This window comes from Scomber japonicus, chromosome 20 (genome assembly GCF_027409825.1).
Source record: "Scomber japonicus isolate fScoJap1 chromosome 20, fScoJap1.pri, whole genome shotgun sequence".
NCBI classification, from domain to species: Eukaryota; Metazoa; Chordata; class Actinopteri; order Scombriformes; family Scombridae; genus Scomber; species Scomber japonicus.
In genome coordinates, this window is record NC_070597.1 from 1,394,605 (window position 1) to 1,412,666 (window position 18,062).

Sequence of the window (18,062 nt, forward strand, 5' to 3'; positions counted from 1 at the left end):
TTAGTTCTACATGTAGTCTTGTGGATGTGAAGCAGCTGTTGTACCTGCTGAGCAGAGTGAACAGAACCGGCACCAGCGTCTGAGCTCTCTTCAGCTTCTTCTTGTGCTGCAGCAGCTCCAGGATCAGCGTGACTCTCTGCCACGACACAGCGCCCCCCACTGGCCCGGCATCACCGCCCTCCTCCGGTTTCCTGACCAGAGAAAAACTTCTGTTTGTTTTCTTAATCAAACTACAATTAAAATACTTGATAAGGGAGAAAAACCTGTTTCAAAATGTTCATAATTAGCTAAATCATCTCATAAACAGTCAAACTTTTACTCAAAATGATGGCTAAAATTTTATCGTCACTTTCAGTCTGATTAAAGCTTCTTCATACAGATTTGTATATTGTATAATTCAGCCGCCTGCAGAAGGTAAAACATGGAGAAGATGTTGAGAGTCTCACCTCTGCAGCATTTTGCTGCGGCGGGTTTGCTGCACCGTCACGCTAACTTTAGGTTTCTCTGGAGGAGCGAGCTCATTGGCCACCAGCTGACCGTCGACGGCGATCTGTTCAAGAAACAGGAAATAATTTTATTATTAAATAAATAAATAAATAAAGAGCAGTGTGTCGTAAAGATGAATGAGATGTTAAAAGAGTAACAACAGCCCAAAGAAGTTTTTATTGTAATAATTTGAAGACTTGAAACCATTCCAGAGATGAACGAGTTTCTCACCGCTTTGAAGGCGCTGCTGACCGTGTTGGCCACCAGGGGGCTCCTGCTCTCCACCAGCAGGTCGAACATCACCGACAGAAGCTTCTGCTGAACCTTCTCGTCTCCGAGCGCCGAGAAGAACGACTTTGTGATCTGAAGAAGAAGAAATCGACTCGATCACACCTTCATGCTGTCATCCTTTAACAAGTCACTGAGCTGTAGTCTAGTATTCAGGTTCATTAACAGTTGCTTTCAGCCACTAGGAGGAGCTCTAAGCTTTTTGGGTTGAACTCAGTAGTAAGTTAGCCTGTTAGCTAGCTGACTGGTAGTAAGTTAGCCTGCTAGCTAGCTGACTGGTAGTAAGTTAGCCTGTTAGCTAGCTGACTGGTAGTAAGTTAGCCTGCTAGCTAGCTGACTGGTAGTAAGTTAGCCTGCTAGCGAGCTGACTGATAGTAAGTTAGCCTGCTAGCTAGCCGACTGGTAGTAGGTTAGCCTGCTAGCTAGCTGACTGGAGGGAACATGATGCAGACGAAGACACACTAAAGTCCAGCGTGGTTTAAAAGCTTCCAGAAAGTAAAGGATAATGTTGTCAGGTGTGAAATATGTGGAGCAGAGTTGAGCTACGGTGGCTTCACATGGACAAAAAGCTGCTGTCTGCTGTGACGGTTACCGAGGGAGACGGACCTGACGCTAATCACCAAACTAGTACGTCAGCGTCTGGAACAGCTGCTGGATATTCAGCCTAGTCTAAAGCTTGTCTAACATCTGGGCAGCATGATGAGCCACTCTGAGTAGTTTCAGTATTTCTGAGCTGTGGAGCAGCAAGGAACAGACAGTTTATCAGTGGGAACAACTCAAGATACATTTTATTGTCTCTGATGTGACGAACACGGCTTGAGTTGGATGTTTCTAACTGAACCTCGTATCACAGAGACACCTACTGTCATAAAAAGGGAATTACAACAATTTAAACTGAATGTAATATCTGAGAGTCTAACTTAAAAAGAAGCTAGTTAGGGCCCAAGCACTCAACAGTGCGAAGGCCTTATTGTAATCGTAAAGATTATTATTATTATTCGTCTCCCACAACGAACGCGTTTTTGACAGCCTAAACGTGCCGGAAAAGTCACCAAAATTTGCAATCATGTCCGACCCGGCGAAAAAAATTGATATTTTAAGGATCATGAAAATGGGCGAGAAAAAATGGCTCAATAGCGCCCCCTAGAAAATTAAAAAAATCGAGCCCCTCGACTGAGTTTGTCGTAGAGAAACGAAATTCGGTACACATATGTATCGTGTAAAGACGCACAAAAAAGTCTCTTGGACCCATGACCTCACTCCAACCTTTTTGAAGTGAATTTGCAATTTTGGCACGGTTTGATACAATCTTCACACCACGTACTTTAATGTATTCCTCCTAATCCGACCGACTTCATTTTGACTCTGTGTCATCTAAAGACCTTAAAGATGCGTCGCGGCAAGTCTCGCTCAGTCGTGGCGGGGCGGGGGAGCTTGGGCCCGATCATCGCTACTTGCAGCTTTAATTATTTATGTTTTTTAAACCTGTAAGATTTTAATGAATGTGTAAAGAAATGAAGGCTGATTAACATTTAAATTAATACGAGTTTAGCAGTTAAAGCTTGTTGAACTGTTTAACTCTTTCTGAATGTCAGTTATCCATCGGTCGTACACACCATGAAAACATGAGCTGAGTCACATCTCTGGTGTTAAAGACAGTCCTGACCTGTTCCAGAGCGATGATCTGGCAGCTGGGGACGTCGGGGTGCGGGGGGGTCGGGGTCCTCAGAGCGCGGACGAACAGGTCCAGGCAGATCTGGTCTTTGGCCAGCAGGGGGGCCGACGCCTCGTTGAACTGACCCAAGACGAGCTGCATCAGCTGGGCCTCGGAACGCAGCAGGGTGGGGGTGTCAGGGTCCCTCTGCTCCAGCAGCCGCTCCAGGACGGGGAGCAGGGAGGACAGGACGGACTGGAGGAGGAGGAGGAGGGGGAGGAGGAACAGGGGGAGGAGGAGGAGGAGGAGGAGGAGGAGGAGGAGGAAGGGAAGGAAGAAGAGGAAGAGGAGGAAGGGAAGGAAGAGGAGGGGGAGGAGCAGAAGGAACAGGAGGAGGAAGAGGGGGGAGGAGGAAGAGGAAGAAGAGGAAGAGGAGGAGGAGCAGGAGGAAGAAGAGGAGGAGGGGGAGGAGGAGGAAGAGGGGGAGGGAGAGGAGGAAGAAGAGGAGGAGGAAGAGGGGGGGAAGAGGAGGAGGAAGGGAAGGAAGAGGAAGAAGAGGGGGGAAGAGGATGAGGAAGAGAAGGAGGAGGAAGAGGGGGAGGGAGAGGAGGAGGAGGAGAACATTTTAGCAACCAGGATGACTGAAAGGAGTTTTTGGGTGGAGTAACCCTTTAAGGCTGCAGGTCTCACCTCTCCGTTAACGTGGCTCAGCGCTCGCAGCAGAGACGCTGCGCTGTACGACGGGCAGCTGGGAGCCTGAACGCACCGCAGCAGCTGCAGCAGAGACGCCTGGAGCTGCTGCAGCTGAGACTCATCATGGAGAACACCCAGAGCCTGCAACACACACACACACACACACACACACACACACACACACACACACACACACACACACACACACAGAGACACACACACACACACACACACACACACAGACACACACACACACACACAGACACACACACACACACACAGACACACACACACACAGAAGCACACAGACACACAAAGAGACACAGACACACACACACACACACACAAAGAGAGAGAGACACACACACACACACACAGAGAAAGACACACACACACACACACACACAGACACACACACACACACAGAGACACACACACACACAGAGACACACACACACACACACACACACACAGACACACACACACACAGAGACACACACACACACACAGACACACACACACACAGACACACACACACACACAGACACACAGAGACACACTCACACACACACACACACACACAGAGACACACACACACACACACACACACACACACACACACACACACACACACACACACACACAGAGACACACACACACATACACAGAGGGAGAGACACACACAGACACACACACACAGAGACACACACACACACACAGAGAGACACACACACACACAGAGAGAGAGAGACACACACACACACACACACACAGAGGGAGAGACACACACAGACACACACACACACAGACACACGCAGAGACACACACACACACACACAAACACACACACACACACACACACAGAGAGAGAGACACACACACACACAGACATTTTAGTAAAGCATGAAGAAAGTTGATGTAAGATGAACATGTCTGATATGTGGATAATAATCTGACGGGTTTGAGCGTGTTACCGTGGCAACGTAAGACGGGTCGGCGATGATCTCCTCCGATGTCTTCAGGAGCTTCACTGTGATTGGCTGGAAGGGAGAGGAGCCGGCTCCTGATAGGCTCTGCAGAGCGCCGAGCGCCGCCCTCCGAACCTCCCGAACCGGAGACGAGAGACAACAGAGGAGAGAGGGGACAACTACACACACACACACACACACACACACACACATATACAGAGAGAGACACACACACACACACACACACACACACACACACACACACACACACACATATACAGAGAGAGACACACACACACACACACACACACACACACACACACACACAGAGACACACAGAGACACACACACACACACACAGAGAGACACACACACACAGAGAGAGACACACACACACACACACACACACGCAGAGAGACACACACACACAGAGAGAGACACACACACACACACACACACACACGCAGAGAGACACACACACACACACACACACACACACACACACACACACACACACACACACACACACAGAGAGACACACAGACACACACACACACACACACAGAGACACACACACACACACACACAGAGACACACACACACACACACACACACAGAGACACACACACATATACAGAGAGAGACACACACACACACACACACACACACACACACACAGAGACACACACACACACACACACACACAGAGACACACACACACACAGAGAGACACACACACACACAGAGACACACACACACACAGAGACACACACACACACACAGAGAGACACACACACACACACAGACACACACACACACACAGACACACAGACACACACACACACACACACACACACACACACAGAGAGAGACAAACACAGATCAATAAGAGTAATAAAACATCTGGCTCCTCTCGTCTCCAGCCACAGACGGCGCCGACCTGAGTGACATCATCACCTGAGCTCATTAGTATTCGTGTCTCTTACCGGGCGACTCGGCGGCCGTCAGCTGAGCCAGCGTCGCGGCCGGCTGAGCGCTCAGCAGAGCGCCGCTCATGTAGAGCGCCCGGGTCTGCAGCACGGCGCCCACCTTCACGTCCAGCTGGTCGCCATGGTTACCGCCGTATCCCCACAGCATGCACAGGAACCTGAAGAGCATCAGCGGCTCCCGCAGGTGAACCTGCAGCAGACGGACGTTTATTAAACTGCACAAACACTTTGTTAGGTTTGTGTTCTCGTGGACGCCGTCGTACCTGCACGAGTGTTTTCATCAACGCTCTGAAGCTGCCGGCCGCCGGCCCGTCGGCCGCTCCGCTGACGACCACGCTGAACACACGACACATCAGACCCAGATAACAACAGGTGTTCGTGTCCAATCTCTCCGGGTTCCACCAAACCTCCTCTGTGGGTGAAGTAGTTCAAATACTACAGTAAAGTACTAGTACCTCTAACAGTACTACAGTAAAGTACTAGTACCTCTAACTGTACTACAGTAAAGTACTAGTACCTCTAACTGTACTACAGTAAAGTACTAGTACCTTTAAACGGTACTACAGTAAAGTACTAGTACCTCTAACTGTACTACAGTAAAGTACTAGTACCTCTAACAGTACTACAGTAAAGTACTAGTACCTCTAACTGTACTACAGTAAAGTACTAGTACCTCTAACTGTACTACAGTAAAGTACTAGTACCTCTAACTGTACTACAGTAAAGTACTAGTACCTCTAACTGTACTACAGTAAAGTACTAGTACCTCTAACAGTACTACAGTAAAGTACTAGTACCTCTAACAGTACTGCAGTATAGTACTAGTACCTCTAACTGTACTACAGTAAAGCACTACTACCTCTAACAGTACTACAGTAAAGTACTAGTACCTCTAACAGTACTACAGTAAAGTACTAGTACTGAGATGTAGAAAGCAGCATTAAATGAACGTACTGAGTAAGTTTGTGAGTGTTGAGTTAAAATGAGGATTTGTACCTTTGAACGAGGCGTCGTGACACCTCAGAGAGGAGATGAAGTCTCTGAGCAGAGAGAGCAGAACGAAGCTGAACTGTGGGTCCAGCCTCTCACCTGGCTGCTGCTCACACCTGTTCAGGTACAGAGTCAGAGCCTCAGAGAAAGAGGCGGGGGCGGCGGCGGGACGCTCGGCTTCCTGAGCGTCGTCGTCCTCGGCGAGCTCCAGCAGGGGGGCCTCCAGCAGCGTGTAGAGCCTCTGGGCGGTGAGCAGGTGCTGGGTCTCGTTCAGCTCCCCCAGGCTGAGCAGCAGAGTCCGGGTCAGAACCAGGAAGGACGCCCTCTCTCTGAGGCCGGAGCCTCGCTGCTGCTCTACCGACTGAGCCAGTTTATCCAGCTGAGAGCAAATTGAAACTGAAATGTGAGCTGACTACACACTGCTGACTGGTTTCATCTTTAACAATGTGTTGTATTTTAAAAGCTTGTTATATTTTCCATTGTGTCAAATCTTCATCTGAAAAGTAACTAAAGCTGTTAAATAAATGTAGTGGAGTAGAAAGTACTAGTACCTGAAACTGTACTACAGTAAAGTACTAGTACCTCTAAGTTCTACTTAAGTACAGTACTTGAGTAAATGTACTGAGTAACTTTCCACCGCTGTGTGACAGTGTGAGGGTTCATGTGTAGTTTGTGTCCTGTTGAAAGCTCAGACATACAGTCAGTCTGTGGATACAACTAGATGGAACTAATAGACAACAGAGACATCTAGTGGTGGAACGTGTTCATTACAACAGAGTTCAAGCTGCTCTTTTAGTTTAGTTAGTTTATTTCTGCATGTTAATAATTCATTATGTTTTAATGAGGAGAGCTGAGGGGGGGGGGGGGCAGTCAGAGCTGGTTATAAATGTAACAGGAGAAACTCACAGCGTCCCGTCTGCAGAAGTGCTCCATGTTGGACAGGTTTTTGGTCACCGTGGAGACGAGACACTGATTGGCCGAACCCACGAAGTCGAGTTCAGAGCTGCGTTTCATCACCTCGTCCAAACCTGAGAACAGGAAGCAGTTTACCTCCGTACAGGAAACACTCTCACTGTCTGAAGTCATCATTTGTCTGTCTCTTCCCGACGGATGGATTACAAGTCTCGTGGTTGCCTAGCAACAGCGCGTTGATGAGGAGACAACAGTCTTTACTCCTTTCCTTCGTTCCTTCGTTCCTTCTCTCCTTCCTTCCTTCCTCTTTCCCTCCCTCCCTCCCTCCTTCTCTCCTTAATTCCTTCCTCTTTTCATCCTTACTCCTTTCCTTCCTTCCTTCCTTCCTTCCTTCCTTCCTTCCTCTTTTCGTCCTTACTCCTTTCCTCCCTTATTTCTCTCCTCCCTTCCTTCCTTCCTTCCTCCCTTCCGGTCTTCTCTTCCTACTATCTGTCTTCTCTTCTCTTCCTTCCTTCCTTCCTTCCTTCCTTCCTTCCTTCCTCCTTTCCTTCCCCCCCGTAGACGGCTCCTCTAGCTGTAGCGCTATGCTTTGAAGTGGCCTCCTGCAGTAAACCTACCGCGCTGATGGAAAGTAAGAGAGCTACTGGACTTTTGAACGGCTTGTTTAACTTTAAAACACTTCCAGACGCTTCAGTTGACAAGTCAAAAGTAAAATGCAACCTGTGTCAAACGGAGTTTAACTACCACCGGAGTACGTGGAGTTTGAGTTAGCACCTCCACGCTAAACACCCAGGTGCAGCCAAGCCAGCCTCAGCTCCACCAAAGGACCATTTTGGAGTGTGGGAGTCGCAGCAGAGCCGTGATTGATTCCCAGTTAAGACACTCTGGTAAGAAATGCTTTACATTATGGGCTTAAAACTGGGGAGGGAAGGTAGGGAGGGAGGAAGGTAGGGAGGGAGAAAAAAGGAAGGGAGGGAGGTAGGAAGGTAGAAAGAAAGGAGGGAGGGAGGGAAGGAAGGAAAGGAAGGAGGGAGGATGAAGGAACGAAGGAAAGGAGGGAAGGAAGGAAAGGAGGGAAGGGAGGGAGGGAGGGAGGGGCGAAGGAACGAAGGAAAGGAGGGAAGGACGGTAGGAAGGAAGGAAGGAAGGAAAGGAGGGAGGGAGGAAAGGATGGAAGGAAGGAAAGGAGGGAGGGAGGAAAGGATGGAAGGAAGGAAAGGAGGGAAGGAAGGTAGGAAGGAAGGAAGGAAGGAAAGGAGGAAAAGATGGAGGGAAATGCCTTGAAATGTAAAATAACAGGATTTTAAACATGCAATTCAAAACGCCATTAATCGCGTTTAACTATGGAAACGATTAATCTCGATTTTAAAAAATTAATCGTTTGACAGCCCTAATAATAATATATATAATGTAATAACTGTGTTACCTTGGGCCCAGTTGAGGGTGAGCGGGTGTCGGCTGATGACGGAGGAGCGAGCGATGCAGGAAGCGAGGTGAGTCTGAGCGGCGTTCGGCCCGGCGGTGAGAACCAGGAACGGCAGCAGCTTCCAGCCGACTCTCTGCAGCAGCTCAGCGTCGCTCTTTCCCAGCCGAGGGTCGGACAGTAAACGCACCGCCTCCGTCTGCACCGGCAGCCTGAAACAACGACGACGACGACACCGTTACCATGGAAACAGATTTTGTGGATGCTCACTTTGAATGGTGTGTATATGTGTGTTTGTGTATGTGTGTTTGTGTGTGTGTGTATGTGTGTGTATATATGTGTGTGTGTTTGTGTGTGTATGTGTATATGTGTGTGTGTTTGTGCGTACGTGTGTGCGTTTGTGCGTGTTTGTGTGTATGTATGTGTGTATATGTGTGTGTGTGTGTGTATGTGTGTGTATATGTGTGTGTGTGTGTATATGTGTGTGTGTATATATGTGTGTGTGTGTGTGTATATGTGTGTGTGTGTGTATGTGTGTATATATGTGTGTGTGTGTGTGTATATGTGTGTGTGTGTGTGTTTGTGTGTGTATATATATGTGTGTGTGTGTGTGTATATGTGTGTATGTATGTGTGTGTGCATATATGTGTGTGTGTATATATATATGTGTGTGTGTGTACTTCACTGACCACTGCTCAGCGTGGGACAGATCAGTTCTGTGCAGCAGTGACAGTAAAGATGAAACGACGTCTTCAGCGTCCAGCTCGTCACACAGAGCCTAAAACACCACAAACAGAGCCACCGATGAGTCCACCAATCAATAATCATTCAGCCCGTCGCCATGGTAACGCCGCCGTGTGACATCACTGACCTCGAGCACTTTGAGAGCCGCGGCGACGACGGCCGGCGAATCGTCCTTCAGCCGCTCGCTGACGGCTTCCTTCAGGAACACTTCGTCCAAACTCTGCTGCTACAAACACACATTATCATTCCTTCTTTCCTCTCCTTACTTCCTTCATTCCTTCCTTCCTCTCCTTACTTCCTTCCACTTTTCCTCCTTCCTCCTTCCTAAACACAGATTATAAAGATACGTCCTCATTCCTTCTTTCCTCTCCTTACTTCCTTCCTCATTCCTCCTTTCCTCTCCTTACTTCCTTCCACTTTTCCTCCTTCCTTCTTTCCTCTCCTTACTTCCTTCCTCTCCTCCTTCCTTCCTTCCTCATTCCATCTTTCCTCTCCTTCCTTCCTTCCTCATTCCTTCTTTCCTCTCCTTACTTCCGTCCGTCCTTCTCTCCTTCCTTCCTTCCGTCCTTCTCTCCTTCCTTCCTTCCTGTCCTTACTTCCTTCTATCCTTCCTTCCTTCCTTCCGTCCTTCTATCCTTCCTTCCGTCCTTCTCTCCTTCCTCTTTTCCTCCTTCCTTCCTTCCTTCCTCCTTCCTTCCTTCCTCTTTTCCTCCTTCCTTCCTTCCTCATTCCTTCTTTCCTCTCCTTACTTCCTTCCACTTTTCCTCCCTCCTTCTCTCTTTCTTTCCATCCTTCCTTCCTTCCTTCCGTCCTTCTATCCTTCCTTCCGTCCTTCTCTCCTTCCTCTTTTCCTCCTTCCTTCCTTCCTTCCTCCTTCCTTCCTTCCTCTTTTCCTCCTTCCTTCCTTCCTCATTCCTTCTTTCCTCTCCTTACTTCCTTCCACTTTTCCTCCCTCCTTCTCTCTTTCTTTCCATCCTTCCTTCCTTCCGCATTCCTTCTTTCCTCTCCTTACTTCCTTCCTTCCTTCCTTCCTCATTCCTTCTTTTCTCTCCTTCCTTCCTTCCTTCCTCCTGTTAATCAGATATGATGAGGTGTGGGGGGTGCGTTACCTGTCCGGAGGCGATGATGCTCATCAGCTGATCCACCGCCGAGACCCTCACTGACGTCTGCGGGTGCTTCAGGCTGAGCAGCAGAGACGTGTCCGACTCGCCCAAAATCTGCAGGAACCAATCATCACGCAGAGATTACAGACGACCAATCACCACGCAGAGATTACAGACGACCAATCACCACGCAGAGATTACAGACGACCAATCACCACGCAGAGATTACAGACGACCAATCATCACGCAGAGATTACAGACGACCAATCATCACGCAGAGATTACAGACGACCAATCATCACGCAGAGATTACAGACGACCAATCATCACGCAGAGATTACAGACGACCAATCACCACGCAGAGATTACAGACGGGTCTCCTCAGGTCTGACCCGCTGACGGAGACCTGGACCTACCTGATACTTCCCGCTGCTCATGGACAGGGACAGGAAGTGGTGGAAGTGGACCTACCTGATACTTCCCGCTGCTCATGGACAGAGACAGGAAGTGGTGGAAGTGGACCTACCTGATACTTCCCGCTGCTCATGGACAGGGACAGGAAGTGGTGGAAGAGACGTTTCTGCTCGGCGCTGCTGATGTCGGTCACATGACCTGCGAGGACTCCGTCCAGAGCTCCACAGTACCTGCAGGAGGACCAGAGGACAAACATCTGGTTAACCCTAAAACTGCCTTTATTTATTGCAACGGAGGGTCTAAAGCTCCCCTAAAATAACCTGTGATACTAGACTCAGACTCAGAGACTCAGACTCAGACTCAGAGACTCAGACTCAGACTCAGAGACTCAGACTCAGAGACTCAGACTCAGAGACTCAGACTCAGACTCAGACTCAGAGACTCAGAGACTCAGACTCAGAGACTCAGACTCAGAGACTCAGACTCAGAGACTCAGACTCAGAGACTCAGACTCAGAGACTCAGACTCAGAGACTCAGACTCAGAGACTCAGAGACTCAGACTCAGACTCAGAGACTCAGAGACTCAGACTCAGACTCAGAGACTCAGACTCGGACTCAGAGACTCAGACTCAGAGACTCAGACTCGGACTCAGAGACTCGGACTCAGAGACTCGGACTCAGAGACTCGGACTCAGGGACTCGGACTCAGAGACTCGGACTCAGAGACTCGGACTCAGAGACTCGGACTCAGAGACTCAGAGACTCAGACTCAGAGACTCAGACTCAGAGACTCAGACTCAGACTCAGAGACTCAGAGACTCAGACTCAGAGACTCAGACTCAGACTCAGAGACTCAGACTCAGACTCAGAGACTCAGAGACTCAGACTCAGACTCAGACTCAGAGACTCAGACTCAGAGACTCAGACTCAGAGACTCAGACTCTCAGACTCAGAGACTCAGACTCAGACTCAGAGACTCAGACTCAGAGACTCAGACTCAGACTCAGAGACTCAGACTCAGAGACTCAGAGACTCAGACTCAGACTCAGACTCAGAGACTCAGACTCAGAGACTCAGACTCAGAGACTCAGACTCTCAGACTCAGAGACTCAGAGACTCAGAGACTCAGAGACTCAGAGACTCAGAGACTCAGAGACTCAGACTCAGAGACTCAGACTCAGACTCTCAGACTCAGAGACTCAGAGACTCAGAGACTCAGACTCAGAGACTCAGACTCAGACTCAGAGACTCAGACTCAGACTCAGACTCAGAGACTCAGAGACTCAGACTCAGACTCACTTGGACTCGAGCAGTCGGACCAGGGGCAGCAGACGTTGGTTGAGGGCGTTCAGGTCTTCAGGGGTCGGGTCAGTCTGACTCAGATATTCCTGCAGCAGCAAACTGAGACAGAGACGCTGACGTTAGAGTCTGTGTGTGTGTGTGTGTCTGTGTGTGTGTGTGTCTGTGTGTGTGTGTGTGTGTGTGTGTGTGTTGCTACAGCTCAGTGAAATACATCAGAAACACAACATCAGGGTTTCCACTCTTTTCTTGAAATCATTTTCCAGGACATTTTCAGCTGCTAACTAACACCCCCCCCCCCCCCCCCCCACACACACACACACACTGTAGTCATTTTCTACAGTTGTATTTTGCATTTTGTACATTTACCCAGATGGCTTCTATATTTGTTCCTCTCCTGCTCCCCAGAAGTCTGATTTAAAAGATGTGCAATCAATGGCTAGAACTCATCTTTCAAATCATCTTTTACAGCCTCAGAAATTATAACACATATCTGAGCCTGTAGAGCGTCACGGGAGCCGCTGTGTGCAAACCTTCTAAAACGTTTGCATTCACTCAGAAGGCAGAGAGAGGCAGAGAGAAGCAGAGAGAGGCAGAGAGAGGCAGAGAGAAGCAGAGAGAAGCAGAGAGAGGCAGAGAGAAGCAGAGAGAAGCAGAGAGAAGCAGAGAGAAGCAGAGAGAAGCAGAGAGAGGCAGAGAGAAGCAGAGAGAAGCAGAGAGAGGCAGAGAGAAGCAGAGAGAAGCAGAGAGAAGCAGAGAGAGGCAGAGAGAGGCAGAGAGAAGCAGAGAGAGGCAGAGAGAAGCAGAGAGAAGCAGAGAGAAGCAGAGAGAGGCAGAGAGAAGCAGAGAGAAGCAGAGAGAGGCAGAGAGAGGCAGAGAGAGGCAGAGAGAAGCAGAGAGAAGCAGAGAGAAGCAGAGAGAGGCAGAGAGAAGCAGAGAGAAGCAGAGAGAAGCAGAGAGAAGCAGAGAGAGGCAGAGAGAAGCAGAGAGAAGCAGAGAGAAGCAGAGAGAGGCAGAGAGAGGCAGAGAGAAGCAGAGAGAGGCAGAGAGAAGCAGAGAGAAGCAGAGAGAAGCAGAGAGAGGCAGAGAGAGGCAGAGAGAAGCAGAGAGAGGCAGAGAGAGGCAGAGAGAAGCAGAGAGAAGCAGAGAGAAGCAGAGAGAAGCAGAGAGAAGCAGAGAGAGGCAGAGAGAAGCAGAGAGAGGCAGAGAGAGGCAGAGAGAAGCAGAGAGAGGCAGAGAGAGGCAGAGAGAGGCAGAGAGAGGCAGAGAGAGGCAGAGAGAAGCAGAGAGAAGCAGAGAGAGGCAGAGAGAAGCAGAGAGAGGCAGAGAGAGGCAGAGAGAAGCAGAGAGAGGCAGAGAGAAGCAGAGAGAGGCAGAGAGAAGCAGAGAGAAGCAGAGAGAAGCAGAGAGAGGCAGAGAGAGGCAGAGAGAAGCAGAGAGAGGCAGAGGGAAGCAGAGAGAAGCAGAGAGAAGCAGAGAGAAGCAGAGAGAAGCAGAGAGGCAGAGGGAAGCAGAGAGAAGCAGAGAGAGGCAGAGAGAGGCAGAGAGAAGCAGAGAGAGGCAGAGAGAAGCAGAGAGAAGCAGAGAGAGGCAGAGAGAAGCAGAGAGAAGCAGAGAGAGGCAGAGAGAAGCAGAGAGAAGCAGAGAGAAGCAGAGAGAGGCAGAGAGAAGCAGAGAGAGGCAGAGAGAAGCAGAGAGAAGCAGAGAGAGGCAGAGAGAAGCAGAGAGAAGCAGAGAGAAGCAGAGAGAGGCAGAGAGAAGCAGAGAGAGGCAGAGAGAAGCAGAGAGAGGCAGAGAGAGGCAGAGAGAAGCAGAGAGAAGCAGAGAGAAGCACAGAGAGGCAGAGAGAAGCAGAGAGAAGCAGAGAGAAGCAGAGAGAGGCAGAGAGAAGCAGAGAGAGGCAGAGAGAAGCAGAGAGAGGCAGAGAGAAGCAGAGAGAAGCAGAGAGAAGCAGAGAGAAGCAGAGAGAGGCAGAGAGAAGCAGAGAGAGGCAGAGAGAGGCAGAGAGAAGCAGAGAGAAGCAGAGAGAGGCAGAGAGAGGCAGAGAGAGGCAGAGAGAAGCAGAGAGAAGCAGAGAGAGGCAGAGAGAAGCAGAGAGAAGCAGAGAGAAGCAGAGAGAGGCAGAGAGAAGCAGAGAGAGGCAGAGAGAAGCAGAGAGAAGCAGAGAGAAGCAGAGAGAAGCAGAGAGAAGCAGAGAGAGGCAGAGAGAAGCAGAGAGAAGCAGAGAGAAGCAGAGAGAGGCAGAGAGAAGCAGAGAGAAGCAGAGAGAGGCAGAGAGAAGCAGAGAGAGGCAGAGAGAGACAGAGAGAAGCAGAGAGAAGCAGAGAGAAGCAGAGAGAAGCAGAGAGAAGCAGAGAGAGGCAGAGAGAAGCAGAGAGAAGCAGAGAGAAGCAGAGAGAGGCAGAGAGAGGCAGAGAGAGGCAGAGAGAAGCAGAGAGAGGCAGAGAGAAGCAGAGAGAGGCAGAGAGAGACAGAGAGAAGCAGAGAGAAGCAGAGAGAAGCAGAGAGAAGCAGAGAGAAGCAGAGAGAGGCAGAGAGAAGCAGAGAGAAGCAGAGAGAAGCAGAGAGAGGCAGAGAGAGGCAGAGAGAAGCAGAGAGGCAGAGAGGCAGAGAGAGGCAGAGAGAAGCAGAGAGAGGCAGAGAGAGACAGAGAGAAGCAGAGAGAGGAGAAATCATTTCACTTTTTCTCTAATTTTCCATGACTGGAACATTCCCAGGTTTTCCAGGATGTGTGGGAACCCTGTCCATATGTGATCTATGTGAGTTTAATATTAAGGCTTTATTTCACCTCTCAGAGCTTCAACGTGACCTTTTACATCAGGGGTGTCAAACATGCGGCCCGTGGGCCAGAACTGGCCCGCCGAGGGATCCAATCTGGCCCACTGTCCTTCCATCCTTCCTTCCTTCCTTCTGTCCTTCTTCCCTTTCTTTCTTTTTTCCTTCCTTCCTTCCTTCCTTCCTTCCTGTCTTCTTTTCCTTCCTTCCTTCCTCCCTCCCTCCCTTTCTTCCTTCCATCTGTCCTTCCTTTCTTTCTTTTTTCCTTCCCTCCTCCCTTCCTTCCTTCCCTCTCTTTCTTTCTCTTTCCTTCTTTCCTTCCTTCGTGTTCTTCCATCTTTCTTTCCTGTCTTCTTTTCCTTCCTTCCTTCCATCCTTCCTTTCTTCCATCTGTCCTTCTGTCCTAATCCCTTTTCTTTCTTCCTTTTGTCCTTCTTTCCTTCCTTCCTTCCTTCCCTTCTTCCCTTGTTCCATCTTTTTAATGATCCGGCCCACATGAGATCTAATTGTTCTGCATGTGGCCCTTGAATGAAGATGAGTTTGACTCCTCTGTTTAACATGTTTTAAACTGGACTGAGATGAAGAGCTGAAGTTACCGAGCGACAGTCTGGTCCAGGCCTCTGGTCAGAGGAACGTTCTGCAGCATCGCCTCCAGGACGGCGAGCTGCTCGGCGTCGCTCTGATCCGAGCTGAACGCAGCGCGGAGCAGGTGAGGAAGTACGTAGCTCAGCAGAGGACTGATGTCATGAGACACTGACATCACCTGCAGCGTGGAGACGAGAGGAGACACGGAGCAGAGAGGACCGCAGAACCTGAGGGAGGAGACACAGAGGAGTTAGAGGAGGAGGAGGAGGAGGAGGAGGAGGAGGAGGAGGAGGAGGAGGAAGAGGGGGAAGGGGAAGGAGGAGGAGGAAGAGAGAGGAGGAGGAGGAGGAGGAGGAGGAGGAAGAGGGGGAAGAGGAGGAGGAGGAGGAGGAGGAGGAGAAAGAAGAAGAGGAGGAGGAGGAGGAGGAAGAGAAAGAAGAGGAGGAGGAAGAAGAAGAGGAGGAGGAAGAGGAAGAGAAAGAAGAGGAGGAGGAGGAAGAAGAAGAGGAGGAGGAGGAGGAGGAGGAGGAGGAGGAGGAAGAAGAGGAGGAGGAGGAGGAAGAGGAGGAGGGGGAAGAGGAGGAGGAGGAGGAAGAGGAGGAGGAGGAAGAGGAGGAGGAGGTAGAAGGGGTGGAGGAAGAGGAGAAGGAGGAAGAAGGGGAAGAGGAGGAGGAAGAGGAGGAGGAAGAAGAGGAGGAAGAAGAGGAGGAGGAATAAGAGGAAGAGGAGGAGGAGGAAAGAGAGGAAAAAGAGGAGGAGGAGGAGGAAAAGGAAGAGGAGGAGGAGGAGGAAGAGGAGGAGGAGGAAGAGGAAGAGGAGAAGGAGGAGGAAGAGGAAGAAGAGGAGCAGGAGGAGGAGAAGAAGAAGAAGAAGAAGAAGAAGAAGAAGAAGAAGAGGAGGAGGAAAAGGAGGAGGAGGAGGAAGAAGAAGAAGATGAAGAAGAAGAAGAAGAAGAAGAAGAAGAAGAAGAAGAAGAAGAAGAAGAAGAAGAGGAGGAGGAGGAGGAGGAGGAGGAGGAGGAGGAGGAGGAGGAGGAGGAGGAGGAAGAGGAAGAGGAGGAGAAGGAGGAGGAGGAGGAGGAGGAGGAAGAGGAAGAGGAAGAGGAGGAGGAGCAGGAGGAAGAGGAAGAGCAGGAGGAAGAGGAAGAGAAGGAGGAGGAGGAGGAGGAGGAGGAGGAGGAGGAGGAAGAGGAAGAGGAAGAAGAGGAGCAGGAGGAGGAGAAGGAGGAGGAGGAGGAACAGGAGCAGGAGGAAGAGGAAGAGGAAGAGGAGGAGGAGGAGGAGGAACAGGAGCAGGAGGAAGAGGAAGAGGAAGAAGAGGAGCAGGAGGAGGAGAAGGAGGAGGAGGAGGAGGAAGAGGAAGAGGAAGAGGAAGAGGAGGAAGAGGAGGAGGAAGGTGGTACCGTGTCCCGGCGGCTCCTTCCCTCTGGCTCTGCAGCAGGACGATGAGACAGCCGATTCCTTCTTTAGGAAGCGACGGCTCTCTGAGCAGAGACTTGCTGACGAGGACGGCGAGTGTCTCCACCAGCGCGTCCTGCAGCACCACCTTCACCGCCAGCTGGCACACCAGCATGTAGGACGCCGCCCGGTAGTCCACCAGAGACGACTTCAGACCCTGAGCACAGGAAGTGACACGTAGAGCACAGGAAGTGACACGTACATCAGACTCAGACAGTAACACTTTATAATGAGGACACAATGTTAAGCATTAGTTAAGCCTTTATAGGACACTCATTGAAAGGAAGGGAGGAAGGAAGGAAGGAAGGAGGGTAGGGAAGGAAGGACGGAGGAAGGAAAGGAAGAAAGGAAGGTAGGGGGGAGGAAAGAAAGAGAGAAGGAGGGAGGAGGGAAGAAAGAAGGTCGGAAGGAAGAAGAAAGGGGGATGGAGGAAGGAAAGAAGGAAGGGAGGAGAGAAAGAGGGAGGGAGGAAGAACAGATGGAAGGAAGGAAGGAAGGAATAAGGAATGAGGGAGGGAGAAAGGAAAAGAGGAAGGGAGGAAAGAAGGCAGGGAGGAAGGAAAGGAAGGCAGGGAGGGAGGAAGGAAGGAAGGAAGGAAGGAAGGAAGGAAGGAAGGAAGGACGGAAGGAAGGAAGGATATTTTGGGATATTTACAGAAGTTACCAAATATAATTATTTGCCCAATAAAGGGTTAAAACCAGAGGTGTCAAACTCATCTTCATTCAACGGCCACATACACACCTATCTTATCTCATCATTAAAAAGATGGAGGGAAGGAAGGAAGGAAATAAGAAGGGAAGAAAGGAAAGACAGACAAAAGGAAGGAGGGAAGAAAGGTAGGAAAGAAAGGAAAGCAGGAAGGACATATGAAGAAAGGAAGGAAGGACAGATGGAAAGAAGAAAGGAAGGAAGGACAGACACACAGATGGAAGGACAGATGGAAGGACAGACGGAAGGAAGGAAGGAAGGACAGATGGAAAGAAGGAAGGAAGGAAGGACAGACACACAGAAGAAAGGACAGACGGAAGCAAGAAAGGAAGGAAGGACAGACACACAGAAGGAAGGACAGACGGAAGGAAGGAAGAAAGGAAGGAAGGAAGGACAGATGGAAAGATGAAAGGAAGGAAGGACAGACACACAGAAGGAAGGACAGACGGAAGCAAGAAAGGAAGGAAGGACAGACACACAGAAGGAAGGACAGACGGAAGGAAGGAAGAAAGGAAGGAAGGACAGACACACAGAAGGAAGGACAGACGGAAGGAAGGAAGGAAGGAAGGATG

General features: G+C 49.9%; 1 protein-coding gene across 1 annotated transcript in view; it reads right to left on the reverse strand.

Moving 5' to 3' along the window:
* heatr1 (HEAT repeat containing 1) overlaps positions 1-18,062 on the reverse strand; it is a 39,487-nt gene that overhangs the window by 14,220 nt on the left and 7,205 nt on the right. The window contains exons 6-23 of the mRNA XM_053341666.1: positions 16,727-16,938; positions 15,336-15,551; positions 11,965-12,066; positions 10,777-10,894; positions 10,257-10,364; positions 9,275-9,373; positions 9,093-9,181; positions 8,407-8,615; positions 6,975-7,096; positions 6,075-6,447; positions 5,342-5,490; positions 5,076-5,268; positions 4,096-4,268; positions 3,119-3,262; positions 2,441-2,683; positions 718-849; positions 447-550; positions 45-191 (exon numbers count right to left, since the gene is read on the reverse strand). Coding sequence (XP_053197641.1) covers positions 45-191; positions 447-550; positions 718-849; positions 2,441-2,683; positions 3,119-3,262; positions 4,096-4,268; positions 5,076-5,268; positions 5,342-5,490; positions 6,075-6,447; positions 6,975-7,096; positions 8,407-8,615; positions 9,093-9,181; positions 9,275-9,373; positions 10,257-10,364; positions 10,777-10,894; positions 11,965-12,066; positions 15,336-15,551; positions 16,727-16,938 — 2,933 coding nt within the window. The remainder of the gene's footprint in view (positions 1-44; positions 192-446; positions 551-717; positions 850-2,440; positions 2,684-3,118; positions 3,263-4,095; positions 4,269-5,075; positions 5,269-5,341; positions 5,491-6,074; positions 6,448-6,974; positions 7,097-8,406; positions 8,616-9,092; positions 9,182-9,274; positions 9,374-10,256; positions 10,365-10,776; positions 10,895-11,964; positions 12,067-15,335; positions 15,552-16,726; positions 16,939-18,062) is intronic.